We start from the raw sequence: 11,494 nt of genomic DNA, 5'->3' as shown, positions 1-11,494 counted from the left end.
GCACGCACCGGAGGTGAGCAAAGGACAGGGATCTGGGGGCAGTTTGCAGTGCAGAGCTTGATCCAGAGCAAGGAGCCTGCTTGGTCCCTCCCAAGCCATGGCTTCTTCACTATAGACTCTATGTCAGGATTTTTTTCCCTCGCTCTACAAAACTGGACTGGGTATCTCCGAGAAAAGGCTTTTTCTGGGCTATTAATCTTTCCTAACAGGTGAAAGATTTTGAACTGTCTTCTGCAGCCTGGCTCCATGTCTGTCCAGAGACTGGAAGAGCAAAGCCAGGTGAATTTATTTAAAGGCTAATTTGCATGTGAATGAAAGACCTGGAGCTCTGTGGATCCCTGAACTGAGGCCCAGTGTCGGGGTGGGGAGGCACAGGGGATCTGAGGCCCTGCTGATGGCCATGGTTTATGTACTTCATACAGAATCCCTTTAAACTGGACCTAAAAATGTGTGTACGTGCATAGTGGGGCAGGGCTGGGGGGGACATTGGTTTTAAAGAAAAGAGTAACTTGCATCCCTGCGTGTTTCTAAGCACAAAATAATCCTTTTCCAGCTATGCTGATCTTAGGAAGTACCTAGCTTCTGTGCTTTTGAATGAACCTGAGACCTTTCTGGGCTGAGCTAATCTCAACAAGGAAATCACTTGCCTGCTGTAGGAGGTCACCCCTGGGAAGACAACATGGCACAGGCATAAGCCAACTGCCTCCTCACCCGCCTGGGCATCACCTGCCTTCCATGAGCTCCGAAAGCGCTCATCCACCGCATCCGCATCACCCGCTGTGGGGATGCTTCCCTCGCAGGCACAGCCACGCTCTCGGGAGGACGCCTGTCAACGTGAGTTTCTTTGCTGTTTCCTCTGATTAGGCAGCGAAGGACAGGAGCTGGATGAAGACAGCCCACTCGCGGGAGCAGTGGGCAAAGCGGCATGCAGAGAGGCAAGCTGAGCTTGCTCACGCCTGCCTTCAGGGCTGCAGCTCCCTGGGATGGTCCTGAGCTCTGCATATTTTACAGCCCTGTCCCATACTGGTCTCATCAACCTGTAGCCTGTGAACAAGCAAGCCCATGCCTGCCGAAGGGTACCAAGGCAGTACAGGGGGCTATAGATCTCTACCATGGGCTTGCTGCCTGGCAGGCTGGACTCGTGCGGGTTAGGGGAAGAGGTGGCTGATATCAACAGGGAAAAGCCCCTTTGCTAGTACCTGACACCTCCCTCGTTGCCCTAACAAAGCCTGAGCTCAGGGGAGCGCAAACCCACCCTTTCCCGGGGTTGTTTGTAGTTGCTTTCCTCAATTCTTTCTTTGTTTTTCATTCCTGAGCTGTAACACAGGCAAGAAAGGAGCCCACACTAGGATCCCTGGAGGCAAGCAAGCTATTGTCCTTAAAACAAAAGAACTTTTCCTCAACTGTACCAGTGACAATGCGAAGTGCCTTTGCTTCATCCTGGACCAGGCTTCCTGATATTTTCCAGGATGCTTGTCTGGTCTGCCAGCTCTGAAATTTAGGCTTCTAACTCTTGTTGATTTCCCCTAGCAAGGCTCCAAGTGATTATCTGAGAAAGCCCTCAGGACCAGAAAATGTTTAGCCAGAAACGACAAGCTATGTGTCCCCTGTTCCCACTCCTCAAAAAAAAAGCGGTGCTGCTGCATTTGTCAGGGCTCAGGACCAGGATGGAGCAGGAAACCAGAGCTGGTGCAGTGCTTGTCCTCCGTTCAACAGGCGAGAAACAGTCACATCTAGAGTGCAGAGTGAGCAGCACATGTCAAGCTGGAAGGGGGATCTCTGCCCACATACTGCGTGATTTAGGAACAGAAACACCAGATGGATTACGGAGCAATATTGCAGGACTTTGCCCTACCTTCATCAGCATCTTTACAAGTTTCTATATTTCATTTTTTTGGGGAGAAGAGCAGAAGGAAAGGAATGCCTCAAGTCAGCGAACAGGTTAAAATCCCAGCAGAATGGTTTTTCCATACACTGTCACCTACTTAGCTTGTGTCTTTGCTGTAGACATCAGCCCTCCCTGTACCTCAGACTGGCCCATGGGGAAAATGGAGGTGCTCAGACACAACATACAGTTGTCTCATCCACGCTGCACAGCCATGGAGACCGCTGGGCAGTAGAAAGGGCTCAGCCTCAGAGCTGCTCGAGGCCTCCTGGGACGGTCCAGAATTGGAACTGGAAATGACTGCAGATGCTGCCTCTGCCTGCTCACGTTGTCCCAACAATCCCAAACTGAAGAGAGCTGCTTTTTTTTTCCTAGGAGGTACTGGCATTCCTCCAAGCACAGGGGGACCAGATGGAGCAGTAACATAGCTAAAATTGGGGGGGGAGGAAGGGAGGGGAGTATCTGTTAAGGAGCTGGCTTGAAAATAAGATCATGTAAAACAGCTGTTGCTTTGAGAAGCAGTTTTGTTGCTGATTCTAGAAAAGGACAGTATGGGGGCTGATGTAAAAAATCAGCCCTGAAGACCAGATGTGTTTAGACTGTATTTTGAAAGGTTAGCAGGTCAAATCTAGAGACACTGAGAAATGGGGGGCTGTCTGTCTGCTGAACAGCACAACAGCTCGCTGCCTGGCTTTCTCACAGATGCTCCTTTGGGCCGGTTTGTGGGCACTCAGAGAAGCAACGCCTTCACCTCTGAAGACTTCAGCCTTCAGGAGTGCGAATTTCTCCTGACACATCTTCCACAACGTGTTACCAGAGCCATCTCTTCTGCAGATCAGTTCTCTGTGATGCAGATAGAGGAAGACACATCATCAGGTAACCATTTATATAAGTGACCTGACATGGGTTTGCCTTGCGTTGAGATTTCACAGCTTTGAAAGCCCTGATGGCATCTTTGACCCATGGCCATTGACCCAGTTATCTACTGCATTGCCCCAGCCATCTACCGCGTTGCCCCAGCCTAGTTGAACAGCCTGCAGTGGACGTTGCCTTACCTGGTCCATATCATTGTCCCACTGAGATGAGCAGGAGCTCTGCCTCATGTTTTCCGGTCAGGTATTTGCTTCTGTGGATTGCTACGGAGATGGAGGCCAGCGTGACAGGCATCGCACAAACACCGTGAGACAGTCTGTGTCCTGGGGGACTCAGTATAAACTCAGCAAGTGCACGCTCTGAAAGGCATCCCGGGCACAGAATTCCCATTAACACCATCAAATGGTGCTGCTGTTTAGTGCTTTGAAAACTGATCTCACTATTAGGAGTGGTTTTGAGAGGGGGGAGGGAAAAAAATCAGGGGAGAGCAGGAGTAGTGTGTACAGAGAGCCATGGCTGCTCATTGAGGACAGGAACCCAAGTGGCCTGGTTACACCAATATTTTCTGAATTTGTTCCTCAGCCGCTGTTGCAGAAGCACACCAGAATTTATTTGCCTTTCTGTAATGCACTGGTGTGTTTTATGTAGGACTTTCTACACGGGTATGAGGAACATGTGGCAAGAAACTACAGATTCCAGGCAACTCCTAGCCATGATGCTAGGAGGGACTTGGGCTTAGAGCAGATCTGAAGGATATTGTTTTCCCCTTTGGGCGGACATAACAACCCGGCAGATCACACATACAGTGAGTAAAGCTATAGCTCACAAGCACAACATGTACCTTATGTAATGATGCTGTGATGGCCATTGGCACAGAAGCATGGATTTAGGTTCTGGCGAATGTCTAAAACAGCGAGTGTAGGAATTTGGTCTCCTTGGTGACAAAACCAACCAATGGAAAACATACAAAAAAAAGACGCTAAAATCATCCATGGACCTCGCTTTTATTTTCAGAGTGGAGGACAGTGAATTAGCCTGTCTTTTATCTGCTTTTGTATCTGTGGCTGGATAGCAGAGGATGCCTGGCTTAGTTGTTTGGCTGTTCATGATGGACAAGTATCCTTAAAAAAAGAGGACTCCGGTTTGCCATAGACAAAGATGAGCAAGAATTCTAGGCTAGGGGGACAAGTGTCAAGATAATCCTTCAGCTCTTAGTCACCTGGTTTGTATCTGACAAATGCAGCCAATATTGGCGGGAAGCCATTCGATGCTCTAAGTGGAAGGAGTTGCCTTTTGCCTTACAGATAACTGGTTTCATTGGAGATTGCACTATGAGTTGACATTAATGGGTAAACCCTCAGGGGTTTTCAGAGCGGATGGCAGACTGAGTGGAAGGGCTGACCCCCCAGCTTGGACTTGCAAAGGTGATATCCTCTGGAAGAGCTCCTTGCAGCTCCCCAAGGTCTCACCACCATCACAAGGGGCATCCTCTGGCTACAGGCAGGAGGTAAGCATGCCTGGTACAGTCCCTGCTTTCTCTTGTCTTTCTGTCCTGTGTAGAAGCAACCCAAGTCATCCTAAAACAGGATCACCTATCACAGGAGCACCCCTGGAGAGGAGAATTAAAACAGGATTAAACCACCAGCTAGCTGTAATGATAGACCTTCCTTCCCATGAGGGGAAAAGATGCCAGCACAGCCCCTGTGCAAGCAAGGAAAGCAAACTGTGAAATGTTCTGTACACTCAGCTCCTATCTGCAGCTCTCTGAGTGACCTTGGGCACCATCCTTACCATACAGTCCCCATCTCTAACCTCACAATAACGATGCTGAGTTTTGGTATATCTTTTGCCCTTCCTGCAGAGCCCTAGATTAAAACCAGCATTAATAAAACTGTAGGCTGCCCATGTTGACACACGAGGCAGGGGAAAACAGCTGCCGTTTGTGTAGGAGCAGCCCTCTCCAGACACACATGAGCTGTTATAGCCCATGCTGAACCACAGAGAAGAGTGAGCTGCTCTCCTGTAAAGACATTGAGCCTCTCAGAGAAGAGACATCTTAAGACAGCAGAAGCCATCACCTCCCCAGCATGGTGCAGCCATCCATGGTTAAGCCAGACCTGGCTTTGGGCAGCTGCAGCAGAGGGTGGATGGCAAAACTGTGATTTTACTGAATGGTGGTGGTCCCTTACCAGCACAGACTTCCACGAATGACAGCGAAGGGTCTTTGACATTTGCACACTGGTTGGGAGCATCTTACAGTGAGTGTTTGGCTCATGGTGCTGCTGGTTGGTTGGAAGTATAGGGTTTGAGAGCAAGGGGCAGTTTTTACTACCTGCTAGGAGCAAAGCACTCCAACAGTGGTGTGTTTCTGACATTCCGGACATGGGTTTTCCTTGGATCTGGTGCTCTTAGTTTAGAGGCTGCAAGAGCCAGGACTACTCTGCTCAGTGCTTTCTGGAGGTAGCCACATCTTCAGACCACTGCTGGGCTGAAAGCCACCTGCATGCCTGGAGTGCACCACCATGTCCTCAGCAAGCTCTCCTGTGAAACAAATGCCTTGACAACGCCAAATCAAAACATTTTTTGCTTCAGCTCAACAGGCTGGAAAGAAAGATTAGGTTTCCCAGGTGGAAAATTTCCCACAGAAAATATTGGAGCCCTGTTTTCTTTCCGATTAATGAATGTTGTGACCCTCTCTCCCCAAGTTATTCTAGTAATGCCCCAGGATCCTAATTAAGACTGAGCCCAGCGGCTCTTGGCATTGTGCAAACACATGGGAAGACTCCAGCCCTTCTCTAGAAAGCTTCTCATCTAGTTTGGTTTAGGCAAATGCATCCATTGAAACTTTTTTTTTTTTTTTTTACTTTTTCAACAGTACTACAATGGAAGCTTTCATCTCTACCTCTTGTGTGTATTCCAATGTCATGCCCTCTGCTTTCAAAGGCTTAGGTTTGCCTTTAATTGTGTTGAGAGCCTTTGTCTCTAAGCCTTTAATAATGGATTTTTTCTCCTCTGCCAAAAGAAGAATTTTGTTTCTCTGCTGGCTTTTCTTCTAAAGCTAAAGTGACAGTTCCCTCTTCTCCGTGAGATTTACAAAGCTTATCTTTTAATTTTCAAGAGCCAAACAGCAAGGCGGGGGTGGGGGTGGGGGGGAGCGGAATGAGGAATGAAACGTCATCGTGCCTTTTAAACACTGTCGCTAGGAGAAGGCTTAATGATCTAGAAATACATAAACTCCACACTCCCAGGGTTGTTTCAATTTAGTTATGCCAAACTGCTGCTCTTGACGGAGGCCTGCCAAAGGATGGAGTTGGGGGGGGTCAAAGCCAACACTTTCTTACAAGCCTTGCCCCACTGAAGCCCCAGCTTTGCCATTCAGAGGGCAGGGGGATGCCCAAGCAGTGCATCCACCCACTGCCATGCCGTACCCCTGAACCTCCATGGCAGGTCCCATCTCTCCTGAGTGCTGAGACCGTCTCTCCTGTCTGAGACTCCAGATGCAGCCAGAGACAGAGCACAAAGTCATGCACTGGCATTTTTTTTTTGGGGGGGGGGGGGGGGGGGGGGGGGGCGCGGGGATCGGATTTGAAAGTGCTCAGTGCTGGCCATAGGTCATGGTCCCTTTAGACAGGGTGATATTCCCAGTGGAGGCTCCTAGCTCTGGTGTCTGTGCTGGGGTTGATTGAGTGTGTTTATTAGCAGCGTAAAACCCTTCCAGGAGTCAGGGCTGTGCTCTGCTTGAGGAGCTGCTCTTCAGCAGGGCACGGAGAACCTCTCTGTGCATTTTGTACAAGGGATAATGCCAGGAGTCTGAGCCAAGAGGCCATCGGGCGCTTTGCTTCCATGGAAGAAAATAACCTGTGGTCAGCTTGAGAGAGGACTGTGGTGTGTGACTTGAGCCCATCTTCAAATATTAGAAACCAGAAAGCAAAGATGGATCCCACGTTCCTTCTGCGCTAAACTCACTGTTGTCACATTGCGTCTCATGGCTCAGGGGATTTGCCTTAGCATTGGGGAGGACAGTCCTGGGAGCACAACCAAGGTATTTCCCACGCTCTGCAGAATGAGGTGGAATGAGGTGTTTTTCCAAACTGTAAGTGTTTCTGTCTGTGCTGGTGCATGCCTGTTGTGCAGGAAACACAGGTCTGGAGAGCGGTTGCCTTTCCACTGAACAATGCAATAAATGGATTAAATGGTTTCATATCAATTGAGCTCTGCTGACTTACCCTGGTTGAGGAGATAGCGCTAGAGCAGGTCTTCCTTTTGTTCTGGCTGATAGTATAATTTGCTTGATGAGTTTTGCTCAGAATATGATAACTGAGAGCAGGAGGGAGTCATTTTGCAGCTAGTTTATAGTCACTGCAATGGGAGAGCTAGCCTTGGAATGAGTTACAGCAGAGAAGAGCTGAAAAATAGTATTTTCCAGATGGTAGGAAGCAATGCTGCTCTGAAACTTGGGTTTAGGGCTGTCTCTGACATAAGCAAAGTTTCTGAAGAGCAGGAAGGTCCTCAGCTGCTGACTGCATACTGTTCCTAGAGACCCTGCAGGATGTCCTTCTCTGCCTTGGCAGAAGTCCATCAAACCTCAGCCACCATGCATGAAATGTTTCAGCCTTAACCATGCAGCATTTTGTAACGAAACTGTTTAATTCAAAACAGTGACTGTCTCCGGAGCGTGCTGTGGGGCTGCGTAAGTGCAGTGCGCATCTTCATGTGGAGCGCAGCAAGTGCCATGTTTAACAGGAGCCCACCTGGCACTACCAACACTACACACCCAGATATCATATGGGAGGCTGAATCTTCAAAACCATGGTGTTCCCAGTCCCCCTCCCTGTTTCTCATTTGAAAGAGGCACATGAGCACTTTCCCTTTAAGCTTCCTTCTGCGATGAAAATGAAAGCATTAAGACGTTTCACAGCAGGAGCCATGGGTTGTGCTGCCATGGGTTGTGTGTTTCATTCCTCCAGATTGCTGGTCCTCAGCCCCGGTGATGAAGGACAAGTGGAGCAGAGATCCCCAACTCCCTCTCGAGGGTAACGCAGGAAAGGAGTCCTGGGCTGAACGCAGGATCATGGAGGCTTCATGCCATGCACTGCTACACACAGCAGAAGGGAAATGGCTGCCTTCCTACGTGCAATTGTTTTAACATCGTGCATAGATGGTGAATATATGTCTTGTTTCCTTCAGCGAGACCTTGCATCCACTCCCAACTCCATCTAGGCTCTGATACTGTGGTGAGCAGCATGGCATAAATCTTCAGGCAAACAACTGAATATTGTAACCTCATTTGGTAAACAAGAAAAAATAGGCTTCCCAGAAGATGCCTTTCACTTTAATTATTAAATAAATAGGAAAACAGCCTTCTGTCTAGCTGAGCTGGCAGCTTATGAAGAGATCCAAGTGAAGCCAACGTGATCAGCTAGCTGTCAGGTTTCCAGCCTGTTTGCTCTTCCTCTGGAGCACCTGGTGTGACTCTGGGAGCTCTGCTTTGTGCGGGGGGGTAGCAGGAACCAGAGGGACAAGCACTGCTGCTGAGTACCTTGCTTGTCCTTGGATGAGCAAAATATGGTCCAGACCTTCCCAGAGTGGGGGTCTGCTGCCCGCCATCAGGAGCTGGGGCTTCCTGTCGTCCAGGAGACTGCTGCAGGCACAAGTCACTTCAACTCAGGCAGAGTTCATGGAAAATCACCTCCACTTCTTCTGGTGAGAGGCTCTTCATGTCAGGAGCAAACAGGAGGAGAGCTGTCTGCAGGCAAAGGAGGCCAGAGCTGGGACGTTCAAGGCACAAGCTGTTGCCTTGGCAGGAGCCAGCCTGTCCCTGGGAATTGGCTTTGGGTTGGAAGGGGATCCAGTGATGACAGACCAGATGGGGGGTGCTAGCAAGCCACAGGACGCCTGATACTCCTGCCAAATCCTTAATAGCTTTATTTGGGTGAGTTCGAGTCTTTATTCCACTCCTTCCCTTTCCAAGCTAGAAGCATGGATGAGCTACGTGTCAAACCCCATGCTGTCTCTCTGGCTTGGTGGCACTGTCGCCACAGGGGTGTTCTTGCTGAGCTTGGTGTGTTCACACTTACTGGGGTAGCAAACTACACCCATGCCTCCAGGGGAGTGGAGATGAGAGTCAGAGTGTCTCATCCTCCCAACCAGTGCCTTGTGCAGAACAATATCCCCTCTGTCCTGAAAAGGCTTTAGATTTTAATCCCAAAATAGACATTTCAACAAAATTCCATTTTTTGAAAACATCTGAAAGATGCTGCTTTCATTTCAGGCAGAGGGAACTCATTTTGAAACCTCAAGAGCTGCCGTGAAATGGGATCATCATTCGCCAGGGAGCTCCAGTGCCTATGTGCCTTACAGCAATCGTGATGAATTCTCATCCCAGTCTGGCACGTGAGTTATACAGTGCCACTCATGAATATTGGGAAGTTCGCTGAAATCCTCATTTAGCAGCGCACACTGGGTTCGCAACTCTGTGATGACTCCGTGGTGGTTTTAGTACTGAGGCTTGTGACTCTGAAATCAGACAGCGATGTCTAGCAAATAATGCATACTCCCACCAAGGCTTGGTTTATTTTTTCCCATCTTGCTGTGCACAAGTACTTTTTACTTCTTTTTTTTTTAAATTTCCTTCTCCTCACATGCTGTCTCATTTTGCATTTTGCTTCCATTCCCGTGCATATGAAGGCCAGTACAAGACCAGCCAAACCTCCGGTCTTCGTCACAGCTGTTCTGGACCCAGGCATTAAGGCTATCTGAGCAAATTGGTAAGGATTGTTCCTCTCCACAATCATCTTTTCATATTTTCCGTGGGCTCCGGTAAGCTTGAAGCACCCCCTTTCCACTTGCCTGCCCTCTAGACCCCCTTCTAGGTCAAGTGAGAAGGAGAAGCAAGCTCTCATCAACAGCTGGGGCAGGCGTTTGCTGCAGGGCTGGGACAGGCAGGCAGTGTGCTGCCTCCCAAACACAGCGCCCTACCTCCTCCTGCCAAGCAGCTGACCAGAGAAAATGTTGCGTCTGAGCCAAGCAGCTTGTAGTCATGCAGGCTTCTAGCTTTGGAAACTATAAAAAAAAAAAGAAAAAAGAAAACTCACAGAGAATGAAAGGATAAGAAACCTACAGCTGCTGTAATTCATATGCACTTTGATATGCTTGGCTTCCCAGTGTATTTGCTCTCTGGGCTCCCAGCGGAGACTGCAGAGACCAAAGCAGTCTGACAGGCCAGTTCCCAGGTAGGGAACTAGGTAATTTCGGGGTAACTGAAGGCTACTGAACCTTTCCCCCTTGGTCTTCCCTGGTTGCTGGCCATAGGCAGCAGAGGAGAGCCTAGAGGAAGACCAGTCAGTCTTCAGGCATGTAGCATGTGTGTTTTTTGCAGGAGGGCACAGGCTCAAATGAATGCATAAGGTGGCACTTTTTGGAGCAGGCATCCTGAAATGCTAGTCTTGCAGGAGGTGCATTTACCTACTGCTGAGCTGTTCAGGATCCCCTGTCTCATGGAACAGCACAGCCTGTTCAGAGAGGGAGGTGTGTGACCACTAGAAAATGCCTGTCATGTTGGGAATTGACATAATGCCACAAATTTAATGAAGCAGCATCAGTTGGCCAAAGGAAAGAAGAAATGGGGAAGGGAATTAGATGGGGGTTAGTTTTTGTTTGTTTTTTTAAGGGGGGAAGAATTATTTCAGCATTTTAATAGCTATTGAGTCAGCTTGGTAGAAAAGCAACATCTTAGCAAGAGGCTATAATTTATTCTACCAAATAGGACTCTTTTTCCTGCTTTCTCCCTTTCTTCCACCTTTGCAGAGCCGCAAGCTATTCTCACTCCTAGCCCTGCTGTTTTGTCACCATGTGTGCAGCTGATGGGGGCAAGGACACCGCAATTTCATCAACCTGCTGAACCCTGCATGCAGCAGTGGCTGCCATCATTCAGGAACAGTGTGATGCTCCCTGTCTTGGGTGTCGAGGTAGACCCTCATCTGCCAGCGCTGCCATGGGCTTTTCACCCCCAAATGCAAGGTGTGTAATCCCCTTTTAGGTAGGACTCAGAGATCTGAAGCTGGGATCCACAATCTTGTTTGAATGTCAGCCTGTATCGCATCAAGACAGATCAGAAAGCATCAGGCTGGCTTATGAGGGCAGCACCCTGCCTTGGCATAATCCATCCCCCTAGCCGCGCATATGAATGCGAAGAGGAAATGTTATTTCTATGGTGACACATCCTTGAGAGCACCTAATCTGGATTTATTGAGGTCGTAAAACTGACTTAGCACTGCAGTACCTAGACTGTAGGATAAATAGAAGTCTTCTATTTATAATGCTGCCAATCTGGCACCACTCACAAGTACTAAAAATAAAACTTTTTGCAAAGCAAGTCGAATTAATGGGTGCTCTTTTTGCAACGTCTATGAACCAGCCCCTGATCCTGTGGCATGCTGCACGCTGTCGGTGTTTGGCAGGAATTCTGCACAATGTTGCTGAAATGCCACCTCTTTTGGGGGCTGGGCCGTAGCATCTCCGTGGTAGTGGCTCCTCCTTTCCCTTTGGGTGGTCAAACCATGTGCCCACTTGTGGCACCTCTGCAAGTCTGGGGCAGGAATTATTAGCCCTGATAATCAAACTATACAAGCAAAGCCCAGGAAAAAGGGAGTTTGCTGTGCTGGAGCTGCCTGGTGCGTGCTTCTGGTCCCCCAGTGTGGAGCTGGATCGATTCAAGCTAGCACAAGTCGCACCCTC

The 11,494-nt window shown here is 48.9% G+C and overlaps 1 protein-coding gene across 1 annotated transcript; it reads left to right on the top strand.

Annotated features, from left to right (window-relative positions):
* The first annotated feature begins 2,363 nt into the window (after positions 1-2,363).
* Positions 2,364-11,091, top strand: LOC121233403. Its single transcript, XM_041124544.1, has 5 exons — positions 2,364-2,761; positions 4,063-4,265; positions 9,030-9,151; positions 9,446-9,525; positions 10,565-11,091. Exons 1-5 carry the CDS (start codon positions 2,530-2,532, stop codon positions 10,783-10,785), a joined length of 858 nt encoding a protein of 285 aa, XP_040980478.1. The 5' UTR covers positions 2,364-2,529; the 3' UTR covers positions 10,786-11,091.
* Positions 11,092-11,494: the final 403 nt, after the last annotated feature.

The sequence above is a fragment of the Aquila chrysaetos genome, chromosome 6 (assembly GCF_900496995.4).
Source record: "Aquila chrysaetos chrysaetos chromosome 6, bAquChr1.4, whole genome shotgun sequence".
NCBI lineage: Eukaryota > Metazoa > Chordata > Aves > Accipitriformes > Accipitridae > Aquila > Aquila chrysaetos.
The sequence above is the reverse complement of the archived record's forward strand: the minus strand, read 5'-3'. Positions and strand labels throughout refer to the sequence as shown.

What these genes read in the sequence shown, in the direction of transcription:
- LOC121233403 (XM_041124544.1), top strand. Translation starts at nt 2,530, where the DNA reads ATGGGGGGCTGTCTGTCTGCTGAACAGCACAACAGCTCGCTGCCTGGC. An exon ending in AGAGGAAGACACATCATCAG is followed by an intron (nt 2,762 to 4,062) that starts GTAACCATTTAT and finishes TTTGCCTTACAG; the next exon opens with ATAACTGGTTTCATTGGAGA. An exon ending in CCTCTGGCTACAGGCAGGAG is followed by an intron (nt 4,266 to 9,029) that starts GTAAGCATGCCT and finishes CTTTCATTTCAG; the next exon opens with GCAGAGGGAACTCATTTTGA.